The sequence below is a fragment of the Borostomias antarcticus genome, assembly GCF_949987555.1.
Source record: "Borostomias antarcticus genome assembly, chromosome: 14".
Classification (NCBI taxonomy): Eukaryota; Metazoa; Chordata; class Actinopteri; order Stomiiformes; family Stomiidae; genus Borostomias; species Borostomias antarcticus.
The window spans coordinates 19,299,777-19,312,679 of NC_140247.1; the positions used below are offsets into that span (position 1 = coordinate 19,299,777).

Below are 12,903 nucleotides of genomic sequence, written 5' to 3' on the forward strand. Positions count from 1 at the left end.
AATGTTTTTAAATCCTCAATCACGTGTAGACAATTCCGTTGCTTTTCAGAGGCAAACATCGAACGAAAATAGATCCACAATCCTCAATCATGTAACAAAAGAATCGACGCCCAGTGTGTCCGTATCTAATCTTCTCCGTAGCTCATACTGTGTTCTCTGCTCTTCCTCTCTCTAATATATCGAGATGAATGGGGAGGTATTGCTGCAGTTCTGCTCTATGACTGAGACTCACTGGTCTACAGCGTCCCTCGGAGTTGACTTGACTGAACTGCACGAAATGGCTTCATGTATTTATAACCACATTATAGTCTAAAAGGGAAATATCTACACACAAATGTCACAAGTCCCAGTCCCAAATAACACATGCATGTGCAACAATATAACAGTTGTGACGATTTCAACAATCAAGACCACAGTCTAACCAATGGTACTGGCATTTATCATATAAATCATAATACCTCGTCAAAAGAAAATGTCCTATATTGCAACTAGTCATTTCCCCTTTAAGTCCTTCTGATTTGTATGAGACTGAAACATTTCCCATACGCAATGTCCTAAAACCCCCAAATGACCTGAATACAAAGAGCAAAAAAAAACCAAAATAAAATCAATTGAGTTTGTCGGCCTTTGATTGGAAACTGGTGATTCAATAAAGCACAAATACACTTTAACATAACTTTCCTTGGAGTAGTCTTGAGAACAGGCCTATGGGTTGCCACATAAAATGATGGGGGGACAATTAATTATTAAGCACTAAAATACTTGGATGTAATTCAACCTCATAGTACAGTATGACATACAGTACCTGATCAAAGCTTAGATGAGGTGATGAGTGAGAGACAGAGAGAGAAGAGAGAAACGGAGAATAGATGAGACGCTGTCCATGGTGCTGAAACCGTGGCTAGAAAAGGCTGACATAAGAATCGTTCCAAAACGCCACCAATTCTAATGTTATGAAACATTAAACCCAACATTAGTCTCAGCCAATTATTGGTCATTGGTACTAACCTCTAGTGGAGAATCTGGTTCGTCTAAGATGCTCTTTTCACTCTGAATCCGCTGCATGGTTCCTGTCAAGCTGGGGTCCATTATCAGGACGTTCTGACTACCGGGTCTGGAGAACTTACAGTCACTCTTTCTGGAGTCAGTCGTCCTGCACACCTCATAATTGTACACGTGCTGTAGAGTTCCTGTTCCCAGAGTGTCTGCGTAACGCGGTGGATAATACGGAATAACCGGGAGTTTGGAATGATAGAGGATGCGAGACTGTCTCCATCTGTATATTTTCACTGATATAATCACCACTAAACACGTGATGAACAGGAAGGAAACTACAGCCAGGGCCAAGACTAAGTAAAAAGTCAGGTTGTCGTTGTACTCCTTGTCGTGCGTAAAGTCAGTGAACTCCGAGAGCACTTCAGGGAAGCTGTCGGCCACCGCCACGTTAACATTGACTGTAGCTGAACGAGAGGGCTGCCCGTTGTCCTCCACTACAACAGTGAGCCTTTGTTTCACAGCATCTTTATCAGTCACTTGGCGTATAGTTCTTATTTCTCCATTCTGTAAGCCCACTTCAAACAGAGCCCTGTCTGTGGCTTTCTGTAGTTTATAGGAGAGCCAGGCATTCTGTCCAGAGTCCACATCAACAGCCACCACTTTAGTGACCAGATAGCCCACATCTGCTGAACGAGGCACCATTTCAGCCACCTGAGAGCCGCCAGTCTGGACTGGGTACAGAACCTGAGGCGCGTTGTCGTTCTGGTCCTGGATCAGTATTTTCACAGTCACATTGCTACTGAGAGGAGGGGAGCCTCCATCCTGCGCTTTTACGCGGAACTGGAAATCCTTGATCTGCTCATAGTCAAAAGAGCGCACTGCATGGACGACTCCACTATCAGCACTAACGGACACATATGAGGAGACGGGCACTCCGTTAACCGAGGAGTCCTCCAGTATGTAAGAAACACGGGCATTCTGGTTCCAGTCAGCGTCTCTGGCTTTCACTGTGAATATAGAGAGGCCTGGTGTGTTGTTTTCTATAATGTAGGCCTCATATGAGCTCCTCTCAAAGACAGGCGCGTTGTCATTCACATCTGATATCTGTAAGGTGAGAGTGACGCTGCTGGAGAGAGAGGGCACGCCCTCATCAGAACACGTCACACTGATGTTGTACTCAGAGTCTCTCTCTCGGTCCAGTTCACTATCCGTCACGACGGTAAAGAAATTATTAGAAGTTGATTTCATCACAAAAGGAACGTTTTCGTCTAAAAAGCAATTAACTCTCCCACTTTCATTTGAATCTGCGTCTTGAACATTCATCATTGTTACAACCGTCCCCGCTTTAACGTCCTCAGATATGCTGTTTGTTTTCGACATGATATTTATGGTTGGTTTGTTATCATTGGTATCAACAACTTCAATAATCACTTTACAAGCATCAGAGTGACCACCCTGATCTGTTGCTTGAACGTTCAATTCGTAATGTTTCTGTTTTTCAAAATCTATGCTTCCCATTAGTTTCAATACACCGTCCTCTGCGTCAATCTGAAACAGACTGCCTACTCCTAATTTAGGAATCGAGTATGTTATTCTCCCGTTTGTTCCCTGATCAGCATCGGTTGCGCTGACTGTCGTTAAGACGGTGCCTATAGGGGCGTTTTCTATCACACTGGCCTTATACTCTGGCTGAGAGCAAACCGGTGCATTGTCATTGGCGTCTAGTACAGTTATTAGAATCTGCATTGTCCCTGACAGCTGCGGCTCGCCTCCATCCACTGCTGTTAAAATCAAGTTTACATGCTCTTGTGTCTCTCGGTCTAAAGGTTTCTGTAAAATTATTTCGACATGTTTACTACCATCTCCCCGATTGATATTTTTCAGAACAAAATTATCAGTTGGTTTCAGCGAGTAGCTGCGAAGGCCATTAACACCAACGTCGTTGTCTATTGCTCCGTCTAAGACGAATCTAGCTCCAGTAAGAGCAGACTCGCTCATTTCATATTTAATTTCACTCCTTTCAAAACCTGGAGAATGGTCGTTTATATCAGTTATTTCAATAGTGACTGTATAAAATTCCATGGGATTCTCCAGTATAATCTGAAAATGTAAAGCGCAAGGCGTCGTCTGTCCGCAGAGCGCTTCTCTGTCTATTCTCTCTTTGATGAGGAGGACTCCCCTTTCTTTATTCAGCTCGATGTATTCTGCGCTGTCTCCAGTATAAATACGAGCTTTTCCTGATTTCAATCGTTTTATATCTAAACCCAGATCCTGCGCTATGTTACCGACTAAAGAGCCTTTCGCCATTTCCTCGGGAATGGAGTAACTGACCTGCCCGAGCACTGAACCGAGAGAGAGGACCGAGATGAACAACAGTACTTGCCGTGTCATTGTTCTCTCCGACATTTTCTCTACTATGAAAATCCAACAAATGTTTTTAAATCCTCAATCACGTGTAGACAATTCCGTTGCTTTTCAGAGGCAAACATCGAACGAAAATAGATCCACAATCCTCAATCATGTAACAAAAGAATCGACGCCCAGTGTGTCCGTATCTAATCTTCTCCGTAGCTCATACTGTGTTCTCTGCTCTTCCTCTCTCTAATATATCGAGATGAATGGGGAGGTATTGCTGCAGTTCTGCTCTATGACTGAGACTCACTGGTCTACAGCGTCCCTCGGAGTTGACTTGACTGAACTGCACGAAATGGCTTCATGTATTTATAACCACATTATAGTCTAAAAGGGAAATATCTACACACAAATGTCACAAGTCCCAGTCCCAAATAACACATGCATGTGCAACAATATAACAGTTGTGACGATTTCAACAATCAAGACCACAGTCTAACCAATGGTACTGGCATTTATCATATAAATCATAATACCTCGTCAAAAGAAAATGTCCTATATTGCAACTAGTCATTTCCCCTTTAAGTCCTTCTGATTTGTATGAGACTGAAACATTTCCCATACGCAATGTCCTAAAACCCCCAAATGACCTGAATACAAAGAGCAAAAAAAAACCAAAATAAAATCAATTGAGTTTGTCGGCCTTTGATTGGAAACTGGTGATTCAATAAAGCACAAATACACTTTAACATAACTTTCCTTGGAGTAGTCTTGAGAACAGGCCTATGGGTTGCCACATAAAATGATGGGGGGACAATTAATTATTAAGCACTAAAATACTTGGATGTAATTCAACCTCATAGTACAGTATGACATACAGTACCTGATCAAAGCTTAGATGAGGTGATGAGTGAGAGACAGAGAGAGAAGAGAGAAACGGAGAATAGATGAGACGCTGTCCATGGTGCTGAAACCGTGGCTAGAAAAGGCTGACATAAGAATCGTTCCAAAACGCCACCAATTCTAATGTTATGAAACATTAAACCCAACATTAGTCTCAGCCAATTATTGGTCATTGGTACTAACCTCTAGTGGAGAATCTGGTTCGTCTAAGATGCTCTTTTCACTCTGAATCCGCTGCATGGTTCCTGTCAAGCTGGGGTCCATTATCAGGACGTTCTGACTACCGGGTCTGGAGAACTTACAGTCACTCTTTCTGGAGTCAGTCGTCCTGCACACCTCATAATTGTACACGTGCTGTAGAGTTCCTGTTCCCAGAGTGTCTGCGTAACGCGGTGGATAATACGGAATAACCGGGAGTTTGGAATGATAGAGGATGCGAGACTGTCTCCATCTGTATATTTTCACTGATATAATCACCACTAAACACGTGATGAACAGGAAGGAAACTACAGCCAGGGCCAAGACTAAGTAAAAAGTCAGGTTGTCGTTGTACTCCTTGTCGTGCGTAAAGTCAGTGAACTCCGAGAGCACTTCAGGGAAGCTGTCGGCCACCGCCACGTTAACATTGACTGTAGCTGAACGAGAGGGCTGCCCGTTGTCCTCCACTACAACAGTGAGCCTTTGTTTCACAGCATCTTTATCAGTCACTTGGCGTATAGTTCTTATTTCTCCATTCTGTAAGCCCACTTCAAACAGAGCCCTGTCTGTGGCTTTCTGTAGTTTATAGGAGAGCCAGGCATTCTGTCCAGAGTCCACATCAACAGCCACCACTTTAGTGACCAGATAGCCCACATCTGCTGAACGAGGCACCATTTCAGCCACCTGAGAGCCGCCAGTCTGGACTGGGTACAGAACCTGAGGCGCGTTGTCGTTCTGGTCCTGGATCAGTATTTTCACAGTCACATTGCTACTGAGAGGAGGGGAGCCTCCATCCTGCGCTTTTACGCGGAACTGGAAATCCTTGATCTGCTCATAGTCAAAAGAGCGCACTGCATGGACGACTCCACTATCAGCACTAACGGACACATATGAGGAGACGGGCACTCCGTTAACCGAGGAGTCCTCCAGTATGTAAGAAACACGGGCATTCTGGTTCCAGTCAGCGTCTCTGGCTTTCACTGTGAATATAGAGAGGCCTGGTGTGTTGTTTTCTATAATGTAGGCCTCATATGAGCTCCTCTCAAAGACAGGCGCGTTGTCATTCACATCTGATATCTGTAAGGTGAGAGTGACGCTGCTGGAGAGAGAGGGCACGCCCTCATCAGAACACGTCACACTGATGTTGTACTCAGAGTCTCTCTCTCGGTCCAGTTCACTATCCGTCACGACGGTAAAGAAATTATTAGAAGTTGATTTCATCACAAAAGGAACGTTTTCGTCTAAAAAGCAATTAACTCTCCCACTTTCATTTGAATCTGCGTCTTGAACATTCATCATTGTTACAACCGTCCCCGCTTTAACGTCCTCAGATATGCTGTTTGTTTTCGACATGATATTTATGGTTGGTTTGTTATCATTGGTATCAACAACTTCAATAATCACTTTACAAGCATCAGAGTGACCACCCTGATCTGTTGCTTGAACGTTCAATTCGTAATGTTTCTGTTTTTCAAAATCTATGCTTCCCATTAGTTTCAATACACCGTCCTCTGCGTCAATCTGAAACAGACTGCCTACTCCTAATTTAGGAATCGAGTATGTTATTCTCCCGTTTGTTCCCTGATCAGCATCGGTTGCGCTGACTGTCGTTAAGACGGTGCCTATAGGGGCGTTTTCTATCACACTGGCCTTATACTCTGGCTGAGAGCAAACCGGTGCATTGTCATTGGCGTCTAGTACAGTTATTAGAATCTGCATTGTCCCTGACAGCTGCGGCTCGCCTCCATCCACTGCTGTTAAAATCAAGTTTACATGCTCTTGTGTCTCTCGGTCTAAAGGTTTCTGTAAAATTATTTCGACATGTTTACTACCATCTCCCCGATTGATATTTTTCAGAACAAAATTATCAGTTGGTTTCAGCGAGTAGCTGCGAAGGCCATTAACACCAACGTCGTTGTCTATTGCTCCGTCTAAGACGAATCTAGCTCCAGTAAGAGCAGACTCGCTCATTTCATATTTAATTTCACTCCTTTCAAAACCTGGAGAATGGTCGTTTATATCAGTTATTTCAATAGTGACTGTATAAAATTCCATGGGATTCTCCAGTATAATCTGAAAATGTAGAGCGCAAGGCGTCGTCTGTCCGCAGAGCGCTTCTCTGTCTATTCTCTCTTTGATGAGGAGGACTCCCCTTTCTTTATTCAGCTCGATGTATTCTGCGCTGTCTCCAGTATAAATACGAGCTTTTCCTGATTTCAATCGTTTTATATCTAAACCCAGATCCTGCGCTATGTGACCGACTAAAGAGCCTTTCGCCATTTCCTCGGGAATGGAGTAACTGACCTGCCCGAGCACTGAACCGAGAGAGAGGACCGAGATGAACAACAGTACTTGCCGTGTCATTGTTCTCTCCGACATTTTCTCAATATACGAATCCAATAAATGTTTTAAAATCCTCAATCACGTGTAGATAATTCCATTGATTCTCAGAGACAAAAATAAAAGGGAAATAGATCCACAATCCTCAATCATGTAACAAAAGAATCGACGCCCAGTGTGTCCGTATCTAATCTTCTCCGTAGCTCATACTGTGTTCTCTGCTCTTTCTCTCTCTAATATATCGAGATGATGGGGGAGGTACGCTGCAGTTCTGCTCTATGACTGAGACTCACTGGTCTACAGCGTCCCTCGGAGTTGACTTGACTGAACTGCACGAAATGGCTTCATACTTTGTATTTATAACCACATTATACTGAAAAAGGGAAATATATACACAAAATGTCAGAAAACTCAGTCCCAAATAACACATGAATGTGCAACAACATAACAGTTAGACCACACTCTAACCAGTGGTATTAGCATTTATCATATAAATCATAATACCTCGTCAAAGAAAATGTCCTATACTGCGATGAATCAAGTGTCCCATTTAACTTAAATTATTGAAGTCCTTCTCGTTTGTATGAGATCGAAACATTTCCAGTACATTGTCTTAAAACCCCCTAAGGACAAATACAAATTGTAATAAAACACAACAATTAGCCAAAATCAATTGACGTTGTCGACCTTTGATCCAGAATTGGTGATTGAATGTCAAATAAAGCTCGAGTAGTCTCGAGATCAGGCCTATGGTTGCCACGTAAAAAGATGGGGGGAGACTTAATTATTATTCAGCACCAAAATATATAGATGCAACTCAATCTCGTAGTACAAAATGAACCATCCTGATCAAAGCTTAGATCAGGTGGTGAGTGAGAGACAGAGAGAGGAGAGAAATGGAGAATAGAAGGGCCGCTGTCCATGGTGCTGAAACCGTGGCCAGAAAAGGCTGACATATGAAAAGTACCAAAATGCCAACAATTCTAATGTTATGAAAAATTAAACCCAACATTAGTCTCAGTCAAAGCTTCGTCATTGGCACTAACCTTGAGCACCAATGGCATAATAACCACTCAACACGTGATGAACAGAAATTAAACTATAGTAAAAGGTCAGTATATCATTGTACTCCTTGTCTTGTGTAAGTCAGTGAACGCTAAGAGCATTTTACGTGGGATGAACGTTTTTATTTTTTAACAATGATGTTGAATAAAGCTAGTGTATTGTATTACATTGCTCTGCTGCATGTCTTCCTCTCTCTCTCTCTCCCACCTTTCCTGTCTGTCACCTACACTGTCCTATCAAGGAGCACCTCCTCTGGTCCTGTGTTCTCCTCTCCTGTCATCTCTCCTCCTCTCCTCTCCTGTGATCTCTCCTCCTCTCCTCTGGTCCTGTCTTCTCCTCTCCTGTCATCTCTCCTCCTCTCTGGTCCTGTGTTCTCCTCTCCTGTCATCTCTCCTCCTCTCCTCTGGTCCTGTGTTCTCCTCTCCTATCATCTCTCCTCCTCTCCTCTGGTCCTGTGTTCTCCTCTCCTATCATCTCTCCTCCTCTCCTCTGGTCCTGTCTTCTCCTCTCCTATCATCTCTCCTCCTCTCCTCTGGTCCTGTGTTCTCCTCTCCTGTCATCTCTCCTCCTCTCCTCTGGTCCTGTGTTCTCCTCTCCTGTCATCTCTCCTCCTCTCCTCTGGTCCTGTCTTCTCCTCTCCTGTCATCTCTCCTCCTCTCTGGTCCTGTGTTCTCCTCTCCTGTCATCTCTCCTCCTCTCCTCTGGTCCTGTCTTCTCCTCTCCTGTCATCTCTCCTCCTCTCCTCTGGTCTTGTCTTCTCCTCTCCTCTGGTCCTGTGTTCTCCTCTCCTGCCCTCTCTCCTCCTCTCCCCTGCTATCCAGTAAGAGAGGAGGTCTTCTCCTATCTCTGAATGGAACAGAGTGAACCTGAAAGATATATAATCAGTTAACTAGTGAATTGATACACATATGGGAGCCAACAGGAGTCTATACATTAGGATCGGACTGCTGTGATCATTATTCGGTCTTAATCATGAATATTTGCTCCTATTCTCACTCACCTCCATGTGACCTGTTCTGTCCTCATGCTCTCTTGGTGTCCTCATGCTCTCTCTCTCTCTCTCTCTCTCCCCCCCCCCCTCTCTCTCTCTCTCTCTCTCTCTCTCTCTCTCTTCTTACTCTGAACACAGAGTCAACAGGAACGAAATATTATCAGTGAACAAGTGGTGTTTCATCTTATGATGTTCAGGAAGAAATTACTAACCATTTCTGATTTGAATGGCATTGGTTGTCATAGTAAGAAACATTGGGTGTGTTAAGTAGCTGAGCGCTCAGTGAGTGAATGCTCACTCTGAGCGGTTTTTACAACCACTTAACGGTCTGCTCTAACCGAGCGCTGAGTTGCTAAGAGACAAGAACTTTTCACCTGTTGTTAATGTGTGATTAGCGAGCAGCGTCCCAACGATTCCCAAGCCAAAACACGCCCCTTGTTTTTGTTTGCTCAGGTGATGATGATGATTATGATGTGGTGTTTGGCTCAAACAGATCATAGTTCAAACTGCTCACTTGGACTCAGACTCAGTCACTCAGACTGAATACTTCTACCATCTGACTGGTGCTAATTTTAACATTGACTCATCTCTTCTGACTGAATACTTCTCCCATCTGACTGGTATTCATGTTCTCACTGCTGTCAACTTACCTGTCTTCTTTTCTAAGGCTGCCCACAAACTGACAAATGTCACTACCACCCTTCCTCTTTCTCACTATGACACTCACTGTCATTAAAAGCTTACATGTAATGAAACTACTTTCACTTTAACCCTCATCCTAACAACATAGTTATTTCACATACATTGACTACTGCCTGGGCAGTAGTCTTCTCAAAATCTTATTAGTTATGTAATTTATGTCATCTGAGAGGAAAAAAAAGTACAATTCATTTGGATCGTGTGTAAAACTAAATATACACTTTTCTTTAAATCTATGGAAACTGCACTGGCCTCTGAAAACAAACTGCTCATTGCACACAAATGTCCATGCTGTAGAGTTCCCATCTACAAAGTGTATACGTAGCGGTGGATAATACAGAATAACCGGGAGATTGGAATGATAGAGGATGCGAGATTGTCTCCATCTGTATATTTTCACTGATATAATCACCACTAAACACGTGATGAAAAGGAATGAAACTACAGCCAAAGACAAGACTAAGTAAAAAGTCAGGTTGTCATTGGACTGTGTTCTCCAAGAGCGCTGCAGCACACACACCTACACTGGAGAGTCTGGTTCATCCATGAGGTCTATATAAAATGATGGGGGAACAATGAATTACTCAACAACAAAATATGCAATTCAACCTTATAGGACAGTATGATCAGCCAGGATCAAAGCTTAGACCAGGTGATGAGTGAGAGACAGAGAGAGAAAATGGAGAATAGATGATACGCTGTCCATGGTGCTGAAACCGTGGCCAGAAAAGACTGACATAAGTCATACCAAAATGCAAGCAGTTATTAAGTAAAAAAAACTAAAAAACGGCAGAAGTCTCAGTCAAAGCTTTGTCATTGGCACTCACCTCCAGTGGAGAGTCAGGTTCATCCAGGAGGTTCTTTTCACTCTGAATCCGCTGCATGGTCCCTGTCAAGCTGGGGTCCATTATCAGGACGTTCTGACTACCGGGTCTGGAGAACTTACAGTCACTCTTTCTGGAGTCAGTCGTCCTGCACACCTCGTAATTGTACACGTGCTGTAGAGTTCCTGTTCCCAGAGTGTCTGCGTAACGCGGTGGATAATACGGAATAACCGGGAGATTGGAATGATAGAGGATGCGAGACTGTCTCCATCTGTATATTTTCACTGATATAATCACCACTAAACACGTGATAAACAGGAATGAAACTACAGCCAAAGCCAAGACTAAGTAAAAAGTCAGGTTGTCGTTGTACTCCTTGTCGTGCGTAAAGTCAGTGAACTCCGAGAGCACTTCAGGGAAGCTGTCGGCCACCGCCACGTTAACATTGACTGTAGCTGAACGAGAGGGCTGCCCGTTGTCCTCCACTACAACAGTGAGCCTTTGTTTCACAGCATCTTTATCAGTCACTTGGCGTATAGTTCTTATTTCTCCATTCTGTAAGCCCACTTCAAAAAGAGCCCTGTCTGTGGCTTTCTGTAGTTTATAGGAGAGCCAGGCGTTCTGTCCAGAGTCCACATCAACAGCCACCACTTTAGTGACCAGATAGCCCACATCTGCTGAACGAGGCACCATTTCAGCCACCTGAGAGCCGCCAGTCTGGACTGGGTACAGAACCTGAGGCGCGTTGTCGTTCTGGTCCTGGATCAGTATTTTCACAGTCACATTGCTACTGAGAGGAGGGGAGCCTCCATCCTGCGCCTTTACGCGGAACTGGAAATCCTTGATCTGCTCGTAGTCAAAAGAGCGCACTGCATGGACGACTCCACTATCAGCACTAACGGATACATATGAGGAGACGGGCACTCCGTTAACCGAGGAGTCCTCCAGTATGTAAGAAACACGGGCATTCTGGTTCCAGTCAGCGTCTCTGGCTTTCACTGTGAATATAGAGAGGCCTGGTGTGTTGTTTTCTATAATGTAGGCCTCATATGAGCTCCTCTCAAAGACAGGCGCGTTGTCATTCACATCTGATATCTGTAAGGTGAGAGTGACGCTGCTGGAGAGAGAGGGCACGCCCTCATCAGAACACGTCACACTGATGTTGTACTCAGAGTCTCTCTCTCGGTCCAGTTCACTGTCTGTCACTATGGTAAAGAAATTATTCGAAGTTGATTTCATCAGAAAAGGAACGTTTTCATCTAAAAAGCAATTAACTCTCCCATTTTCATTCGAATCTGCGTCTTGAACATTCATGACTGTTACAACCGTCCCTGCTTTAACGTCTTCAGATATGCTGTTTGTTTTTGACATGATATTTATGGTTGGTTTGTTATCATTGGTATCAACAACTTCAATAATCACTTTACAAGCATCAGCGTGACCACCCTCATCTGTTGCTTGAACGTTTAATTCGTAATGTTTCTGTTTTTCAAAATCTACGTTTCCCATTAGTTTCAATACACCGGCCTCTGCGTCAATCTGAAACAGACTGCCTACTCCTAATTTAGGAATCGAGTATGTTATTCTCCCGTTTGTTCCCTGATCAGCATCGGTTGCGCTGACTGTCGTTAAGACGGTGCCTATCGGGGCGTTTTCTATCACACTGGTCTTGTACTTCAGCTGAGAGCAAACCGGTGCATTGTCGTTGGCGTCTAGTACAGTTATTAGAATCTGCATTGTCCCTGACAGCTGCGGCTCGCCTCCATCCACTGCTGTTAAAATCATGTTAACATGGTTTTGTTTCTCTCGGTCTAATGGTTTCTGTAAAATTATTTCAACATTTTTACTATCATCTCCCCGACTGATTGTTTTTAGAACGAAATTATCAGTTGGTTTTAGTAAGTAGCTGTGGAGGCCATTAACACCAACGTCGTCGTCTATTGCTCCGTCTAAGACGAATCTAGCTCCTGTTAAAGCAGACTCGCTGATTTCATATTTAATCTCAGTCCTGTCAAAAATTGGAGGGTTGTCGTTCATATCAGTTATTTCAATAGTCACTGTATAAAATTCCATGGGATTCTCCAGGATAATCTGAAAATGTAGAGCGCAAGGCGTCGTCTGTCCGCAGAGCGCTTCTCTGTCTATTCTCTCTTTGATGAGGAGGACTCCCCTTTCTTTATTCAGCTCGATGTATTCTGCGCTGTCTCCAGTATAAATACGAGCTTTTCCTGATTTCAATCTTTTTATATCTAAACCCAGATCCTGCGCTATGTTACCGACTAAAGAGCCTTTCGCCATTTCCTCGGGAATGGAGTAACTGACCTGCCCGAGCACTGAACCGAGAGAGAGGACCGAGATGAACAACAGTACTTGCCGTGTCATTGTTCTCTCCGACATTTTCTCAATATACGAATCCAACAAATGTTTTAAAATCCTCAATCACGTGTAGATAATTCCATTGATTCTCAGAGCCAAAAATATAAGGGAAAGAGATCCACAATCCTCAATCATGTAACAAAAGAATCGACGCCCAGT

At 43.6% G+C, this 12,903-nt stretch overlaps 2 protein-coding genes across 2 annotated transcripts; both read right to left on the reverse strand.

Annotated features, from left to right (window-relative positions):
- Positions 1-142: 142 nt before the first annotated feature.
- Positions 143-6,828, reverse strand: LOC311317483 (protocadherin beta-16-like; the record flags this gene model as incomplete). Its single annotated transcript, XM_084448564.1, has 3 exons — positions 143-268; positions 1,009-2,456; positions 4,536-6,828. The coding sequence occupies 3 exons, from the start codon at positions 6,826-6,828 to the stop codon at positions 143-145; spliced, it is 3,867 nt and encodes a 1,288-aa protein (XP_084304690.1).
- A 194-nt stretch (positions 6,829-7,022) lies between these two features.
- Positions 7,023-12,765, reverse strand: LOC311317484 (protocadherin beta-16-like; the record flags this gene model as incomplete). Its single annotated transcript, XM_084448565.1, has 2 exons — positions 7,023-7,118; positions 10,372-12,765. The coding sequence occupies 2 exons, from the start codon at positions 12,763-12,765 to the stop codon at positions 7,023-7,025; spliced, it is 2,490 nt and encodes an 829-aa protein (XP_084304691.1).
- Positions 12,766-12,903: the final 138 nt, after the last annotated feature.